This window comes from Pelophylax lessonae (genome assembly GCF_965119305.1).
Source record: "Pelophylax lessonae genome assembly, chromosome: 9".
NCBI classification, from domain to species: domain Eukaryota; kingdom Metazoa; phylum Chordata; class Amphibia; order Anura; family Ranidae; genus Pelophylax; species Pelophylax lessonae.
Genome location: NC_138776.1, coordinates 2456363 through 2470393, shown reverse-complemented (window position 1 = coordinate 2470393; position 14031 = coordinate 2456363). Strand labels below are relative to the sequence as shown.

Below are 14031 nucleotides of genomic sequence, written 5' to 3'. Positions count from 1 at the left end.
GGAAACATGCGTGCCGTCGCACCTCTATGGTATGAATCTAACCTTACACATAGACCTCTGCAACTACGACTTTGCCTTGTATGTCCTCCAAAATCATTTCCACCTGGAGAGAGAATACAAGGAGGACATGGTACAAGAAGATCAACTTATTCTGATGAGGCTCAGCAGTCCTTCATATAGGAAAATGTCTTAACTAATTTGAGATTCAGCTGTGCCCCCTGGTATTCCCCCCCCCGTAAGATTCGGTGACGTCCCCTGGTCCCCCCCCCTTAGATTCAGCTGTGCCCCCTGGTATTCCCCCCCCCCCGTGAGATTCGGTGACGTCCCCTGGTCCCCCCCATTAGATTCAGCTGTGCCCCCTGGTATCCCCCCCCCCGTGAGATTCAGTGATGTCCCATGCCCCCCCCCTTACATTCAGAAATGTCTCCTGGTATCCCCCCCCTCCCCTTAGATTCAGCCATGTCTCCCAGTATCCCCCCCTCCATCCCCACTGGTCAGGCGCCAACATAAATCAAACAGATGCAGGGGATGCTGACCAAAAAAGTACAAAATGAATTCCGTCTGCTTCTGGTGGTCACAAATCTGCAGAATCGGAGAGCTGCACCTCCGGAACAGGAAGTCCTTCACCTTCTGGGCGGCCGGAGACGCTGCATGAAAAGGAAGAAAATGTAAACCACATCAGGAAGGCGATCTATATCATTTCCTATATTTTCCACCATCATTATTATTCACAATAAATATACAAGTCAATCTAAAACAATTAGAATATCATCAAAAAAGTTTATTTCTTTCAGTAATTCCATTCAAAAAGTGAAACTCATATATTTTACAGATAAGGCCATATATATTTGGATACAGACACAATTTTAGATTTTTTCAGGTATTTACCAAAACATATACAAGCTATAGTTATAAAATGGATATGGGTAGAAAGTGCGCACTCTCAGGTTTAATATGAGGGTATGTACATCCAAATCGGAGGAAGGGTTTAGGAATTACAGCTCTTAAGAATAGCCATCCCCCCTTTTTCAAGGGACCAAAATAATTGGACAATTGAATCAAAAGCCGTTTCATGGCCAGGTGTGGACTACGCCTTCGTTTCATGGCCAGGTGTGGACTACGCCTTCGTTTCATGGCCAGGTGTGGACTACGCCTTCGTTTCATGGCCAGGTGTGGACTACGCCTTCGTTTCATGGCCAGGTGTGGACTACGCCTTAGTTTCATGGCCAGGTGTGGACTACGCCTTCGTTTCATGGCCAGGTGTGGACTACTCCTCCGTTTCATGGCCAGGTGTGGACTACGCCTTCGTTTCATGGCCAGGTGTGGACTACGCCTTAGTTTCATGGCCAGGTGTGGACTACGCCTTAGTTTCATGGCCAGGTGTGGACTACGCCTTCGTTTCATGGCCAGGTGTGGACTACTCCTCCGTTTCATGGCCAGGTGTGGACTACGCCTTCGTTTCATGGCCAGGTGTGGACTACGCCTTCGTTTTATGGCCAGGTGTGGACTACGCCTTCGTTTCATGGCCAGGTGTGGACTACTCCTCCGTTTCATGGCCAGGTGTGGACTACGCCTCCATTTCATGGCCAGGTGTGGACTACTCCTCCATTTCATGGCCAGGTGTGGACTACTCCTCCGTTTCATGGCCAGGTGTGGACTACTCCTCCGTTTCATGGCCAGGTGTGGACTACGCCTCCATTTCATGGCCAGGTGTGGACTACTCCTCCGTTTCATGGCCAGGTGTGGACTACTCCTCCGTTTCATGGCCAGGTGTGGACTACTCCTCCGTTTCATGGCCAGGTGTGGACTACTCCTCCGTTTCATGGCCAGGTGTGGACTACTCCTCCGTTTCATGGCCAGGTGTGGACTACTCCTCCGTTTCATGGCCAGGTGTGGACTACTCCTCCGTTTCATGGCCAGGTGTGGACTACTCCTCCGTTTCATGGCCAGGTGTGGACTACTCCTCCGTTTCATGGCCAGGTGTGGACTACGCCTCCGTTTCATGGCCAGGTGTGGACTACTCCTCCGTTTCATGGCCAGGTGTGGACTACTCCTCCGTTTCATGGCCAGGTGTGGACTACTCCTCCGTTTCATGGCCAGGTGTGGACTACTCCTCCGTTTCATGGCCAGGTGTGGACTACGCCTTCGTTTCATTGCCAGGTGTGGACTACGCCTTCGTTTCATGGCCAGGTGTAGACTACTCCTCCGTTTCATGGCCAGGTGTGGACTACTCCTCCGTTTCATGGCCAGGTGTGGACTACTCCTCCGTTTCATGGCCAGGTGTGGACTACTCCTCCGTTTCATGGCCAGGTGTGGACTACTCCTCCGTTTCATGGCCAGGTGTGGACTACTCCTCCGTTTCATGGCCAGGTGTGGACTACTCCTCCGTTTCATGGCCAGGTGTGGACTACGCCTTCGTTTCATGGCCAGGTGTAGACTACTCCTCCGTTTCATGGCCAGGTGTGGACTACTCCTCCGTTTCATGGCCAGGTGTGGACTACTCCTCCGTTTCATGGCCAGGTGTGGACTACTCCTCCGTTTCATGGCCAGGTGTGGACTACGCCTTCGTTTCATGGCCAGGTGTGGACTACGCCTTCGTTTCATGGCCAGGTGTGGACTACGCCTTCGTTTCATGGCCAGGTGTAGACTACTCCTCCGTTTCATGGCCAGGTGTGGACTACTCCTCCGTTTCATGGCCAGGTGTGGACTACTCCTCCGTTTCATGTCCAGGTGTGGACTACGCCTTCGTTTCATGGCCAGGTGTGGACTACTCCTCCGTTTCATGGCCAGGTGTGGACTACTCCTCCGTTTCATGGCCAGGTGTGGACTACTCCTCCGTTTCATGGCCAGGTGTGGACTACCTTCGTTTCATGGCCAGGTGTGGACTACTCCTCCGTTTCATGGCCAGGTGTGGACTACGCCTTAGTTTCATGGCCAGGTGTAGACTACTCCTCCGTTTCATGGCCAGGTGTGGACTACTCCTCCGTTTCATGGCCAGGTGTGGACTACGCCTTCGTTTCATGGCCAGGTGTAGACTACTCCTCCGTTTCATGGCCAGGTGTGGACTACTCCTCCGTTTCATGGCCAGGTGTGGACTACTCCTCCGTTTCATGTCCAGGTGTGGACTACGCCTTCGTTTCATGGCCAGGTGTGGACTACTCCTCCGTTTCATGGCCAGGTGTGGACTACTCCTCCGTTTCATGGCCAGGTGTGGACTACTCCTTCGTTATGTATTCATCAATGAAGCAGGTAAAAGGTCTGGAGTTGATTCTGGGCACACACTATACAATTCTCTTTAGATTTTTTCCTTTAGATTTACCAAAACCATATAATTTGAGGTCAAATCTAAACACTTTCAATTTGTATGCAGTCAGGCCGGCCCTTGCACTACATAGTTGAAGGTAAAGCCCCTTTCACACAGGTGGGCTGCTCAGATCTGCCTGTCCGTTTTTTTGGCGGATCTGAACGGTCCCCCCATGCATCCCTATGGGGCATCGGATGTCAGTGGAGACATGTCCGCTGACATCCGATCCAATCCGTCAAATCTGGACGGATAGAAACCCTATTTTCCATCTGTCCAGCGGATCGGATTGGATGGGATCGGATGAGAACGGACCAACGGTCCGTTCCCATCCGATTTCCCCATAGAGATGCATGGGGCTCTGACAGCTGTGTCTCCGCACTCAGTGCGGAGAACAGCTGTCATCCTCCTGCTCAGCGGGGGATTGGCGGATCGATCCCCCGCTGAGATAAACGGAGTCCGTCTGACGGACATACTGTGTGAAAGAGCCCTAAATCTAAAGGAAATCTAACAACAAAGGTTGTATAGTGTGTATCCAGCTTAAAGTCTCGTACACACAATCAGATTATCGAATGATCTTGCGTCCAATTTTTGTTGCATGCTGGTCTCATATGGAAAGTGAAGAGGGAACTTTCATACGAAAATTCCCGTACGACAGAATTCAACTTCAGAAGTGATGTCATGTGATAGAAGTGATGTCATGTGATAGAAGTGATGTCATGTGATAGAAGTGATGTCGTGTTGGATTGCTTTGTATTTGTTCTTTCGTTTCTGAGCATGCCTAGTCTTGCTCGTACGATTTTTTTCGGACAAAAACTGTACTAATTAAACGAAAATCGGACGTTGTGTTGATGTACGATAAAATTTTTTTACCCTGCACATCAGGATTTTGTCGTCCGAAAATTCGTAATCGGCTGTCGAAAGCGCCATACTAACAATCCGAAAATCGGCAGATCGTTCGTCAGACGAAATTTCCCTTCCGATTTTCGTATCGTGTGTACGGGACTTAGGTTTGATATTTGCATTTGGACTCTATTGAATATTGAGTGCCTAGAATAGTATACAGAAAAATGGTACCAGCTTCCAGAAAAGTGTCAATATAAAATTGGGGAACACAAATAGCCGACTTGTTGGCTATTTGTGTTCCACACAAGAGAGGACGTATATGAGGCGACCCACGAGGACCTTGTCCTTTACACCAAAAGGGAGTTCGCTCCTTGGAAACCCAGTCGCCCCTTATTTTGGGGTTCACTTTGCCTGCTCTTATTAGAGGCACCAAAAACAGCAACAAAGGAAGTCATGTTAACTTAACCACTTAAGCCCCGGAAGATTTTACCCCCATTCCGACCAGGGGGTATTTTGCGATTCGGCACTGCGTGACTTTAACGGAGAATTGCGCGGTCGTGCGACGCTGTACCTAAACGAATTTGGCGTCCTTTTTTTCCCACAAACAGAGCTTTCTTTTGGCGGTATTTGATCACCTGTGCGATTTTTTGATCACGCGCTATAAACAAAAAAAGAGCGTCCATTTTGCAAAAATAGCAATATTTTTCCCTTTTTTTTTATATGAAATTCCCCAAAAAAAAAATGTAAAAATCAAAATTTTTTAAAATTTTCGGCCAATTTGTTTTATGCTACCTATGTTTGGTAAAAAAAATCGCAAAAAGCGTATTTTGATTGGTTTGCGCAAAAGTTATTGCGTTTACTAACTAAGGGAAAGATTTTTGTCATTTTTGTTGTTTTTTTTTTAACGCGTAATGGCGGCGATCTGCGATTTTTTTTGCGGTACTGCGACATTGCGGCGGACAGATCGGACCCTTGACTGACATTTTTGACACTTTTGGGGTTACCAGTGACATTTCTACAGTAATCAGTGCTATACATATGCACTGTTACTGTAAAAATACACTGGTAGTGAAGGGGTTAACTTTATTTGAGAGGGAGGGGCTGTGTGTGTCCCTAGGGGCGTGATTCTAACTGTGATTGGCTGGGGCTTCAGCTGTATGCAGAGTGATCAACGGATCTACATAGTAGATCCAGATGATCAGCTCTCATACAGCGAGGAGAATGACAGGTGGCTTGTTTACACAAGCTGCCTGACTTTCTCCCTCTCCCCCGCCGATCGCAGAGTGGCCGGCGGACATCGGGTCCGCCGGTCACACGCGCGGGGGGGTCCGTGACCACTCGGGAGCGGGAGCGCGCCTCCGGGGGCGCGCGCTCGCTCCCTAGACCCTCACAAGCTAGTGACGTAGACCTACGTCACTTTGCCTGTGAGGGGCTGACCGCCGACGTAGATAGTCGTGCGGCGGTCGGCAAGTGGTTAAGGGACTCAGACAGATGGATCTTGCCTGATCTGATTGTCCCCAGGTTATCTCTCTTTAAAGCAGCCATTTGTATGCAGGAGCTACGGGCCCCTTAAATCGGTACCCTCTAGCCCTCTCTTTGTGGTTTATTTATCATTTTTCTATGGTCGGATGATTTCCTACCTGGCCTCCCATACCCGCCGGCGAGAGTGTTGATGGTTCTGCTCTCCCTTCTGGGCCTTCATGCTCTATAGTGACCATAGATTCTGGTAAAAATGTATGTATTATACTCTCCTGAAGAAGCGGCCTAGCCCGCGAGACATGTAGAGAAACTGTGGAGATATTCCGACTGCTCTCCACATTCTGAGTCAATTCTTAGCTGACACTGGTTGTGTCACTTGTATGTTATTTATGTCATAACTGTTGTAATGAAGTATCTGTAAACCTTTTTTATATATTTAATAAAGTCTTTTTTAAATAATGATATTTCCATCATATTAACGGTTAAGGTATTGGTACCCAAAAATCCAGTAAATTTTCCTATTCCCATTCCCCTTTCCCAGTGAGAACCTCTACATCTGGGGAGATTGAGGTCCCACTTACTCCTTTACCCCAATTTTATTTGGACTCTATTGCTGTGAACCTCAGTCATGCTTTCAAATGAGCTGTCCTTGCAAGTGAAACAGGCCATTGTAAGGCTTCAAAAATTAAACAAATCTATCGGAGAGATCTCAGCAACATTAGGAGTGGCCAAATCAACAGTTTGGTACATTCTGAGGAAAGAAGAATGCACTGGTGAGCTCAGCAACATAAAAAGGCCTGGACGGACTTCCACGGAAGACAACAGTGGTGGATGACTGCAGAATCCTCTCTATGGTAAAGAAAAACTCATTCACAGCATCCAGGCAAGGTAAGGACACTCTCCAGGAGGTGGACCAATCTTTGCCAAAGCCTACAATCAAGAGAAGACTCCACGAGAGCAAATACAGAGGATTCACCACAAGGTGCAAACCATCAATAAGCCTGAAGAATAGAAAAGCCAGATTAGACTTTGCCAAAAAAACATCTAAAAAAGCCAGAGCAGTGTATATGGAAGGCGAGCTCGGCCTCTCCCGGTCTTGACTGGTTGCGCTTTGTTCTGGCCCTGGTCTTCCCGACCACTTTGAGAGATTTGGGGCTGGGACGGGTGCGGTGTGAGGTCGCTCTCCCTGTAGACGGATTGCCACAATGTACGTTGAAATGCTCCACGACTCTGTTCATAATTTACATGTGGTTGCGCAATTTATTTCCTGTTCTCCTCTGTAATGCTGACCTGCGAGTCTTGCACCCGAAGATGCCTGTTTATGTTTTATGTTCTTTTTATTCTTGAAACTCAAATAAAAATTGTATTGAAAGTAAAAAAGTCAGAGCAGTTCTGGAAAAGCATTCTCTGGACGGATGAAAGTAAGGTTAATCTGTAGCAGAATGACAGGAAGAAAAAAAGTGTGGAGAACGCTTGGAACAACTCATTATCCAAAGCACTGAACGTCATCTGTAACACATGGTGGGGGCAGTGTGATGGCGTGGGTATGCATGGCTTCCAGGGGCACTGGCTCATTGGTGTTTATTAATGATGTGACAGAAGACAGAAGCAGCCGGATGAATTCTGCAGGATTTAGAGATATACCGTCAGCCCAGATTCAGCCAAATGCAGCAAAGTTGATTGGACGGCACCTCCCAGTACAGATGGACAATGATTCAAAAACACACTGCAAAAGTAACCCAGGAGCGTTTGAAGGAAAAGAAGTGAAATATTCTGCAATGGCCGAGTCCATCACCTGATCTCAACCCAATTGAGAATTTCACTTGCTGAAGGCAAAACTAAAGGCAGAAAGAGCCACAAACAAAGAACAACCGAAGACAGCTTGCAGGTAGAGCCTGGCAAAGCATCAGAAAGGAGGAAAGCCGGTCCCAGGTAACGTCCATGGATTCCAGAATTCAGGCAGTCATTGTCAGTAAAGGATTCTCAACAAAATATTAAACATAAACATTTTATTTATGATTATATTCAATTGTCCAATTACACTTGAGCCCCTGAAAACGAGGGGGGGGGAGGGGCCGTGAATAAAAATGGTTACAGTTCCTAAAATTTGTACTTGATATTTATGTTCAACCCCTTGAATTAAAGCTGAAAGTCTGCACTTCAAATTCATTTGGATTGTTTCATTTTAATTTTATTCTGGTGGCAAACAGAGCCAAAAGTATGAAAATAGTGCCTCTCTCCAAATATATATATATATATATGGACCAAACTTTATATAGATTAATTATCCACCAACATTTTATATGGATCTGAAACCATTTCCGGGTGTACCAACATCCCATACATGCAGTACCTGACAAAAGTAAGTACACCCCTCACATTTCTGTAAATATTTTATTCTATCTTTTCATGTGACAACAATGAAGAAATGAGACTTTGCTACAATGTAAAGTAGTGAGTGTACAGCTTGTATAACAGTGTAAATTTACTGTCCCCTCAAAATAACTCAACACACAGCCATTAATGTCTAAACTGCTGGCAACAAAAGTCAGTACACCCCTAAGTGACAATGTCCAAATTGGGCCCGAATAGCCATTTTCCCTCCCCGGTGTCATGTGACTCGTTAGTGTTACAAGGTCTCAGGTGTGAATGTAGAGCAGGTGTGTTAGATTTGGTGTTATCGCTCTCACTCTCTCATACTGGTCACTGGAAGTTCAACATGGCACCTCATGGCAAAGAACTCTCTGAGGATCTGAAAAAAAAGAATTGTTGCTCTACATAAAGATGGCCTAGGCTATAAGAAGATTGCCAAGACCCTGAAACTGAGCTGCAGCACGGTGGCCAAGACCATACAGCGATTTACCAGGACAGGTTCCACTCAGAACAGGCCTCACCATGGTCCACCAAAGAAGTTGAGTGCCGTGCTCAGCGTCATATCCAGAGGTTGTCTTTGGGAAATAGACGTATGAGTGCTGCCAGCATTGCTGCAGAGGTTGAAGGGGTGGGGGAGGGGTCAGCCTGTCAGTGCTCAGACCATACGCCGCACACTGCATCAAATTGGTCTGCATGGCTGTCATCCCAGAAGGAAGCCTCTTCTAAAGATGATGGACAAGAAAGCCCACAAACAGTTTGCTGAAGACAAGCAGACTAAGGACATGGATTACTGGAACAATCTCCTGTGCTCTGATGAGACCAAGATAAACTTATTTGGTGTCAGATGGTGTCAGGCGTGTGTGGCAGCAACCAGGTGAGAAGTACAAAGACAAGTGTGTCTTCCTACAGTCAGGCATGGTGGTGGGAGTGTCATGGTCTGGGGCTGCATGAGTGCTGCCGGCACTGGAGAGCTACAGATCATTGAGGGAACCATGAATGCCAACATGTACTGTGACATACTGAAGCAGAGCATGATCCCCTCCCTTCAGAGACTGGGGGGCAGGGAAGTATTCCAACATAACGACCCCAAACACCTCCAAGACGACCACTGCCTTGCTAAAGAAGCTGAGGGTAAAGGTGATGGACTGGCCAAGCATTTCTCCAGACCTAAACCCTATTGAGCATCTGTGGGGATCCTCAAACAGAAGGTGGAGGAGCGCAAGGTCTCTAACATCCACCAGCTCTGTGATGTCATCATGGGGGAGGGGAAGAGGACTCCAGTGACAACCTGTGAAGCTCTGGTGAACTCCATGCCCAAGAGGGTTAAGGCAGTGCTGGAAAATAATGGCGGCCACACAAAATATTGACACTTTGGGCCCAATTTGGACATTGTCACTTAGGGGTGTACTCACTTTTGTTGCCAGTGGTTTAGACATTAATGGCTGTGTGTTGAGTTATTTTGAGGGGACAGTAAATTTACACTGTTATACAAGCTGTACACTCACTACTTTACATTGTAGCAAAGTCTCATTTCTTCAGTGTTGTCACATGGGAGGGGTGTACTTACTTTTGTCACATACTATATATATATATATATATATATAGACTGTATTTTTATATTATATGTCAGGAAAACATTTACAATCCCGTGTTATTAATAAAGTGTAAAATCTCTACATATAACATGTGAGATCATTTTCTGGTTCTCAGATAAGTTACCACCGACTTACACCGGTGGCCATGGCCATGGCAGTGCCTCCTTACACTGGTGGTGAAGGCAGTACCTCCGTACACTGGTGGTGAAGGCAGTACCTCCTTACACTGGTGGTGAAGGCAGTACCTCCTTACACTGGTGGCCATGGCAGTACCTCCGTACACTGGTGGTGAAGGCAGTACCTCCGTACACTGGTGGTGAAGGCAGTACCTCCGTACACTGGTGGTGAAGGCAGTACCTCCGTACACTGGTGGTGAAGGCAGTACCTCCGTACACTGGTGGTGAGGGCAGTACCTCCGTACACTGGTGGTGAAGGCAGTACCTCCTTACACTGGTGGCCATGGCAGTACCTCCGTACACTGGTGGTGAAGGCAGTACCTCCTTACACTGGTGGTGAAGGCAGTACCTCCGTACACTGGTGGCCATGGCAGTGCCTCCGTACACTGGTGGTGAAGGCAGTACCTCCTTACACTGGTGGTGAAGGCAGTACCTCCTTACACTGGTGGTGAAGGCAGTACCTCCTTACACTGGTGGCCATGGCAGTACTTCCTTACACTGGTGGTGAAGGCAGTACCTCCGTACACTGGTGGTGAAGGCAGTACCTCCGTACACTGGTGGCCATGGCAGTACCTCCGTACACTGGTGGCCATGGCAGTACCTCCGTACACTGGTGGCCATGGCAGTACCTCCGTACACTGGTGGCCATGGCAGTACCTCCTTACACTGGTGGCCATGGCAGTACCTCCTTACACTGGTGGTGAAGGCAGTACCTCCGTACACTGGTGGCCATGGCAGTACCTCCGTACACTGGTGGCCATGGCAGTACTTCCTTACACTGGTGGCCATGGCAGTACCTCCGTACACTGGTGGTGAAGGCAGTACCTCCGTACACTGGTGGTGAAGGCAGTACCTCCGTACACTGGTGGTGAAGGCAGTACCTCCGTACACTGGTGGTGAAGGCAGTACCTCCGTACACTGGTGGCCATGGCAGTACCTCCTTACACTGGTGGTGAAGGCAGTACCTCCTTACACTGGTGGTGAAGGCAGTACCTCCGTACACTGGTGGTGAAGGCAGTACCTCCGTACACTGGTGGTGAAGGCAGTACCTCCGTACACTGGTGGTGAAGGCAGTACCTCCTTACACTGGTGGTGAAGGCAGTACCTCCTTACATTGGTGGCCATGGCAGTACCTCCTTACACTGGTGGTGAAGGCAGTACCTCCGTACACTGGTGGTGAAGGCAGTACCTCCTTACACTGGTGGCCATGGCAGTACCTCCTTACACTGGTGGCCATGGCAGTACCTCCGTACACTGGTGGTGAAGGCAGTACCTCCGTACACTGGTGGTGAAGGCAGTACCTCCGTACACTGGTGGCCATGGCAGTACCTCCGTACACTGGTGGTGAAGGCAGTACCTCCGTACACTGGTGGTGAAGGCAGTACCTCCGTACACTGGTGGTGAAGGCAGTACCTCCGTACACTGGTGGTGAAGGCAGTACCTCCGTACACTGGTGGTGAAGGCAGTACCTCCGTACACTGGTGGCCATGGCAGTACCTCCGTACACTGGTGGCCATGGCAGTACTTCCTTACACTGGTGGTGAAGGCAGTATCTCCGTACACTGGTGGCCATGGCAGTACCTCCGTACACTGGTGGCCATGGCAGTACCTCCTTACACTGGTGGTGAAGGCAGTACCTCCTTACACTGGTGGCCATGGCAGTACCTCCTTACACTGGTGGCCATGGCAGTACCTCCTTACACTGGTGGTGAGTGAAGTTGTTGTCACATATTCTGATTCGGTAGAATATTATTCGTCCCATAGGAACTCTGTAACACCTTTTACCTTTTCTGACCACAGCTGACTTTTGATTCTTGGTGGCACAGAACCTCCTTCCAGAGATGAGTGGAGACATTCCGGAGATTTCCGCTGCACTCCTGACAAGCCGCCATCTTCCTTTTAGGGAAGAGAGGTTTCCGGTTCACCACTCTCCCATTCTTGCACCGAGTCTTTCTAATGGTTGAGTGATGAACATTAACCTGAGCCGAGGCCAGAGAGGCCTGGAGTTCCCGAGACGTGGTGGAAGGGTTCTTCTTCACTTCACTGATGATGATCCTTCTGGCCTGGGGGGAGATTTTGGCAGGACGGCCGCTCCTAGGAAGGTTCCCCACCGTTCCAAACTTCTTCCACTTGGTGAGAATGGCTCTGACCGTAGTCCGATGGAGGCCCAGGGCCTTGGAGATGGTGGTGTAACCCTGTCCAGACTGATAGGCTTCAGCCACCTTTCTCCGAAGGTCTGCAGAGATCTCACTGGAGCGCGGCATCACTCCCAACACTTCACTGCGCCAACACTTCACTGCGCCAACACTTCACTGCGCCAACACTTCACTGCGCCAACACTTCACTGCGCCAACACTTCACCGGGCCAACACTTCACCGGGCCAACACTTCACCGGGCCAACACTTCACCGGGCCAACACTTCACCGGGCCAACACTTCACTGGGCCAACTCTTCACTGGGCCAACATTTCCCTGGGCCAACATTTCCCTGGGCCAACTCTTCACTGGGCCAACTCTTCACTGGGCCAACTCTTCACTGGGCCAACTCTTCACTGGGCCAACTCTTCACTGGGCCAACTCTTCACTGGGCCAACTCTTCACTGGGCCAACTCTTCACTGGGCCAACTCTTCACTGGGCCAACTCTTCACTGGGCCAACATTTCCCTGGGCCAACTCTTCACTGGGCCAACTCTTCACTGGGCCAACTCGGTGATTGCTGGTGAGAGTTCAAACAGATAAAGATTAGAGGCTCTGCCATAGACTGTACTGGGGACATTAGAGTGTCAGCTTCTGGGCTCAGCCAAAGACTGTACTGGGGACATTAGAGCATCAGCTTCTGGGCTCAGCCATAGACTATAGTGGGGACATTAGAGTGTCAGCTTCTGGGCTCAGCCATCGATTATAGTGGGGACATTAGAGTGTCAGCTTCTGGGCTCAGCCATAGACTACAGTGGGGATATTAGAGTGTCAGCTCCTGGGCTCAGCCAGAGACTATACTGGGGACATTGGAGTGTCAGCTGCTGAGCTCAGCCATAGACTATAGTGGGGACATTAGAGTGTCAGCTCCTGGGCTCAGCCATAGACTTATAGTGGGATATTAGAGTGTCAACTGCTGGGCTCAGCCATAGACTATAGTGGGGATATTAGAGTGTCAGCTCCTGGGCTCAGCCATAGACTTATAGTGGGCACATTAGAGTGTCAGCTCCTGGGCTCAGCCATAGACTATAGTGGGGACATTAGATTGTCAGATCCTGGGCTCAGCCATAGACTATACTGGGGACATTAGAGTGTCAGCTCCTGGGCGCAGCCATAGACTATAGTGGGGACATTAGAGTGTCAGCTCCTGGCTTCAGCCATAGACTATAGTGGGAACATTAGAGTGTCAGCTCCTGGCTTCAGCCATAGACTATAGTGGGGACATTAGAGTGTCAGCTGCTGGGCTCAGCCATAGACTATAGTGGGGACATTAGATTGTCAGCTGCTGGACTCAGCCATAGACTATAGTGGGATATTAGAGTGTCAGCTCCTGGGCTCAGCCATAGACTATAGTGGGATATTAGAGTGTCAGCTGCTGGACTCAGTCATAGACTATAGTGGGATATTGGAGTGTCAGCTCCTGGGCTCAGCCATAGACTATAGTGGGGACATTAGAGTGTCAGCTGCTGAGCTCAGCCATAGACTATAGTGGGGACATTAGAGTGTCAGCTCCTGGCTTCAGCCATAGACTATAGTGGGAACATTAGAGTGTCAGCTCCTGGCTTCAGCCATAGACTATAGTGGGGACATTAGAGTGTCAGCTCCTGGCTTCAGCCATAGACTATAGTGGGGACATTAGAGTGTCAGCTGCTGAGCTCAGCCATAGACTATAGTGGGAAACTTGGAGTGTCAGCTCCTGGGTTCAGCCATAGACTATAATGGGGACATTAGAGTGTCAGCTCCTGGGCTCAGCCATAGACTTATAGTGGGGACATTAGAGTGTCAGCTGCTGGGCTCAGCCATAGACTGTAGTGGGGACATTAGAGTGTCAGCTCCTGGGCTCAGCCATAGACTATAGTGGGGATATTAGAGTGTCAGCTCCTGGGCGCAGCCATAGACTATAGTGGGGACATTAGAGTGTCAGCTCCTGGGTTCAGCCATAGACTATAATGGGGACATTAGAGTGTCAGCTCCTGGGCTCAGCCATAGACTTATAGTGGGCACATTAGAGTGTCAGCTCCTGGGCTCAGCCATAGGCTAAAGTGGGCACATTAGATTGTCAGCT

The 14031-nt window shown here is 49.0% G+C and overlaps 1 protein-coding gene across 1 annotated transcript; it reads right to left on the bottom strand.

Annotated features, from left to right (window-relative positions):
- Positions 1 to 487: 487 nt before the first annotated feature.
- Positions 488 to 12034, bottom strand: LOC309562585 (uncharacterized protein; the record flags this gene model as incomplete). The annotated part of the gene is made up of 2 exons (XM_082266836.1): positions 488 to 647; positions 11556 to 12034. The coding sequence occupies 2 exons, from the start codon at positions 12032 to 12034 to the stop codon at positions 575 to 577; spliced, it is 552 nt and encodes a 183-aa protein (XP_082122962.1). The 3' UTR covers positions 488 to 574.
- Positions 12035 to 14031: the final 1997 nt, after the last annotated feature.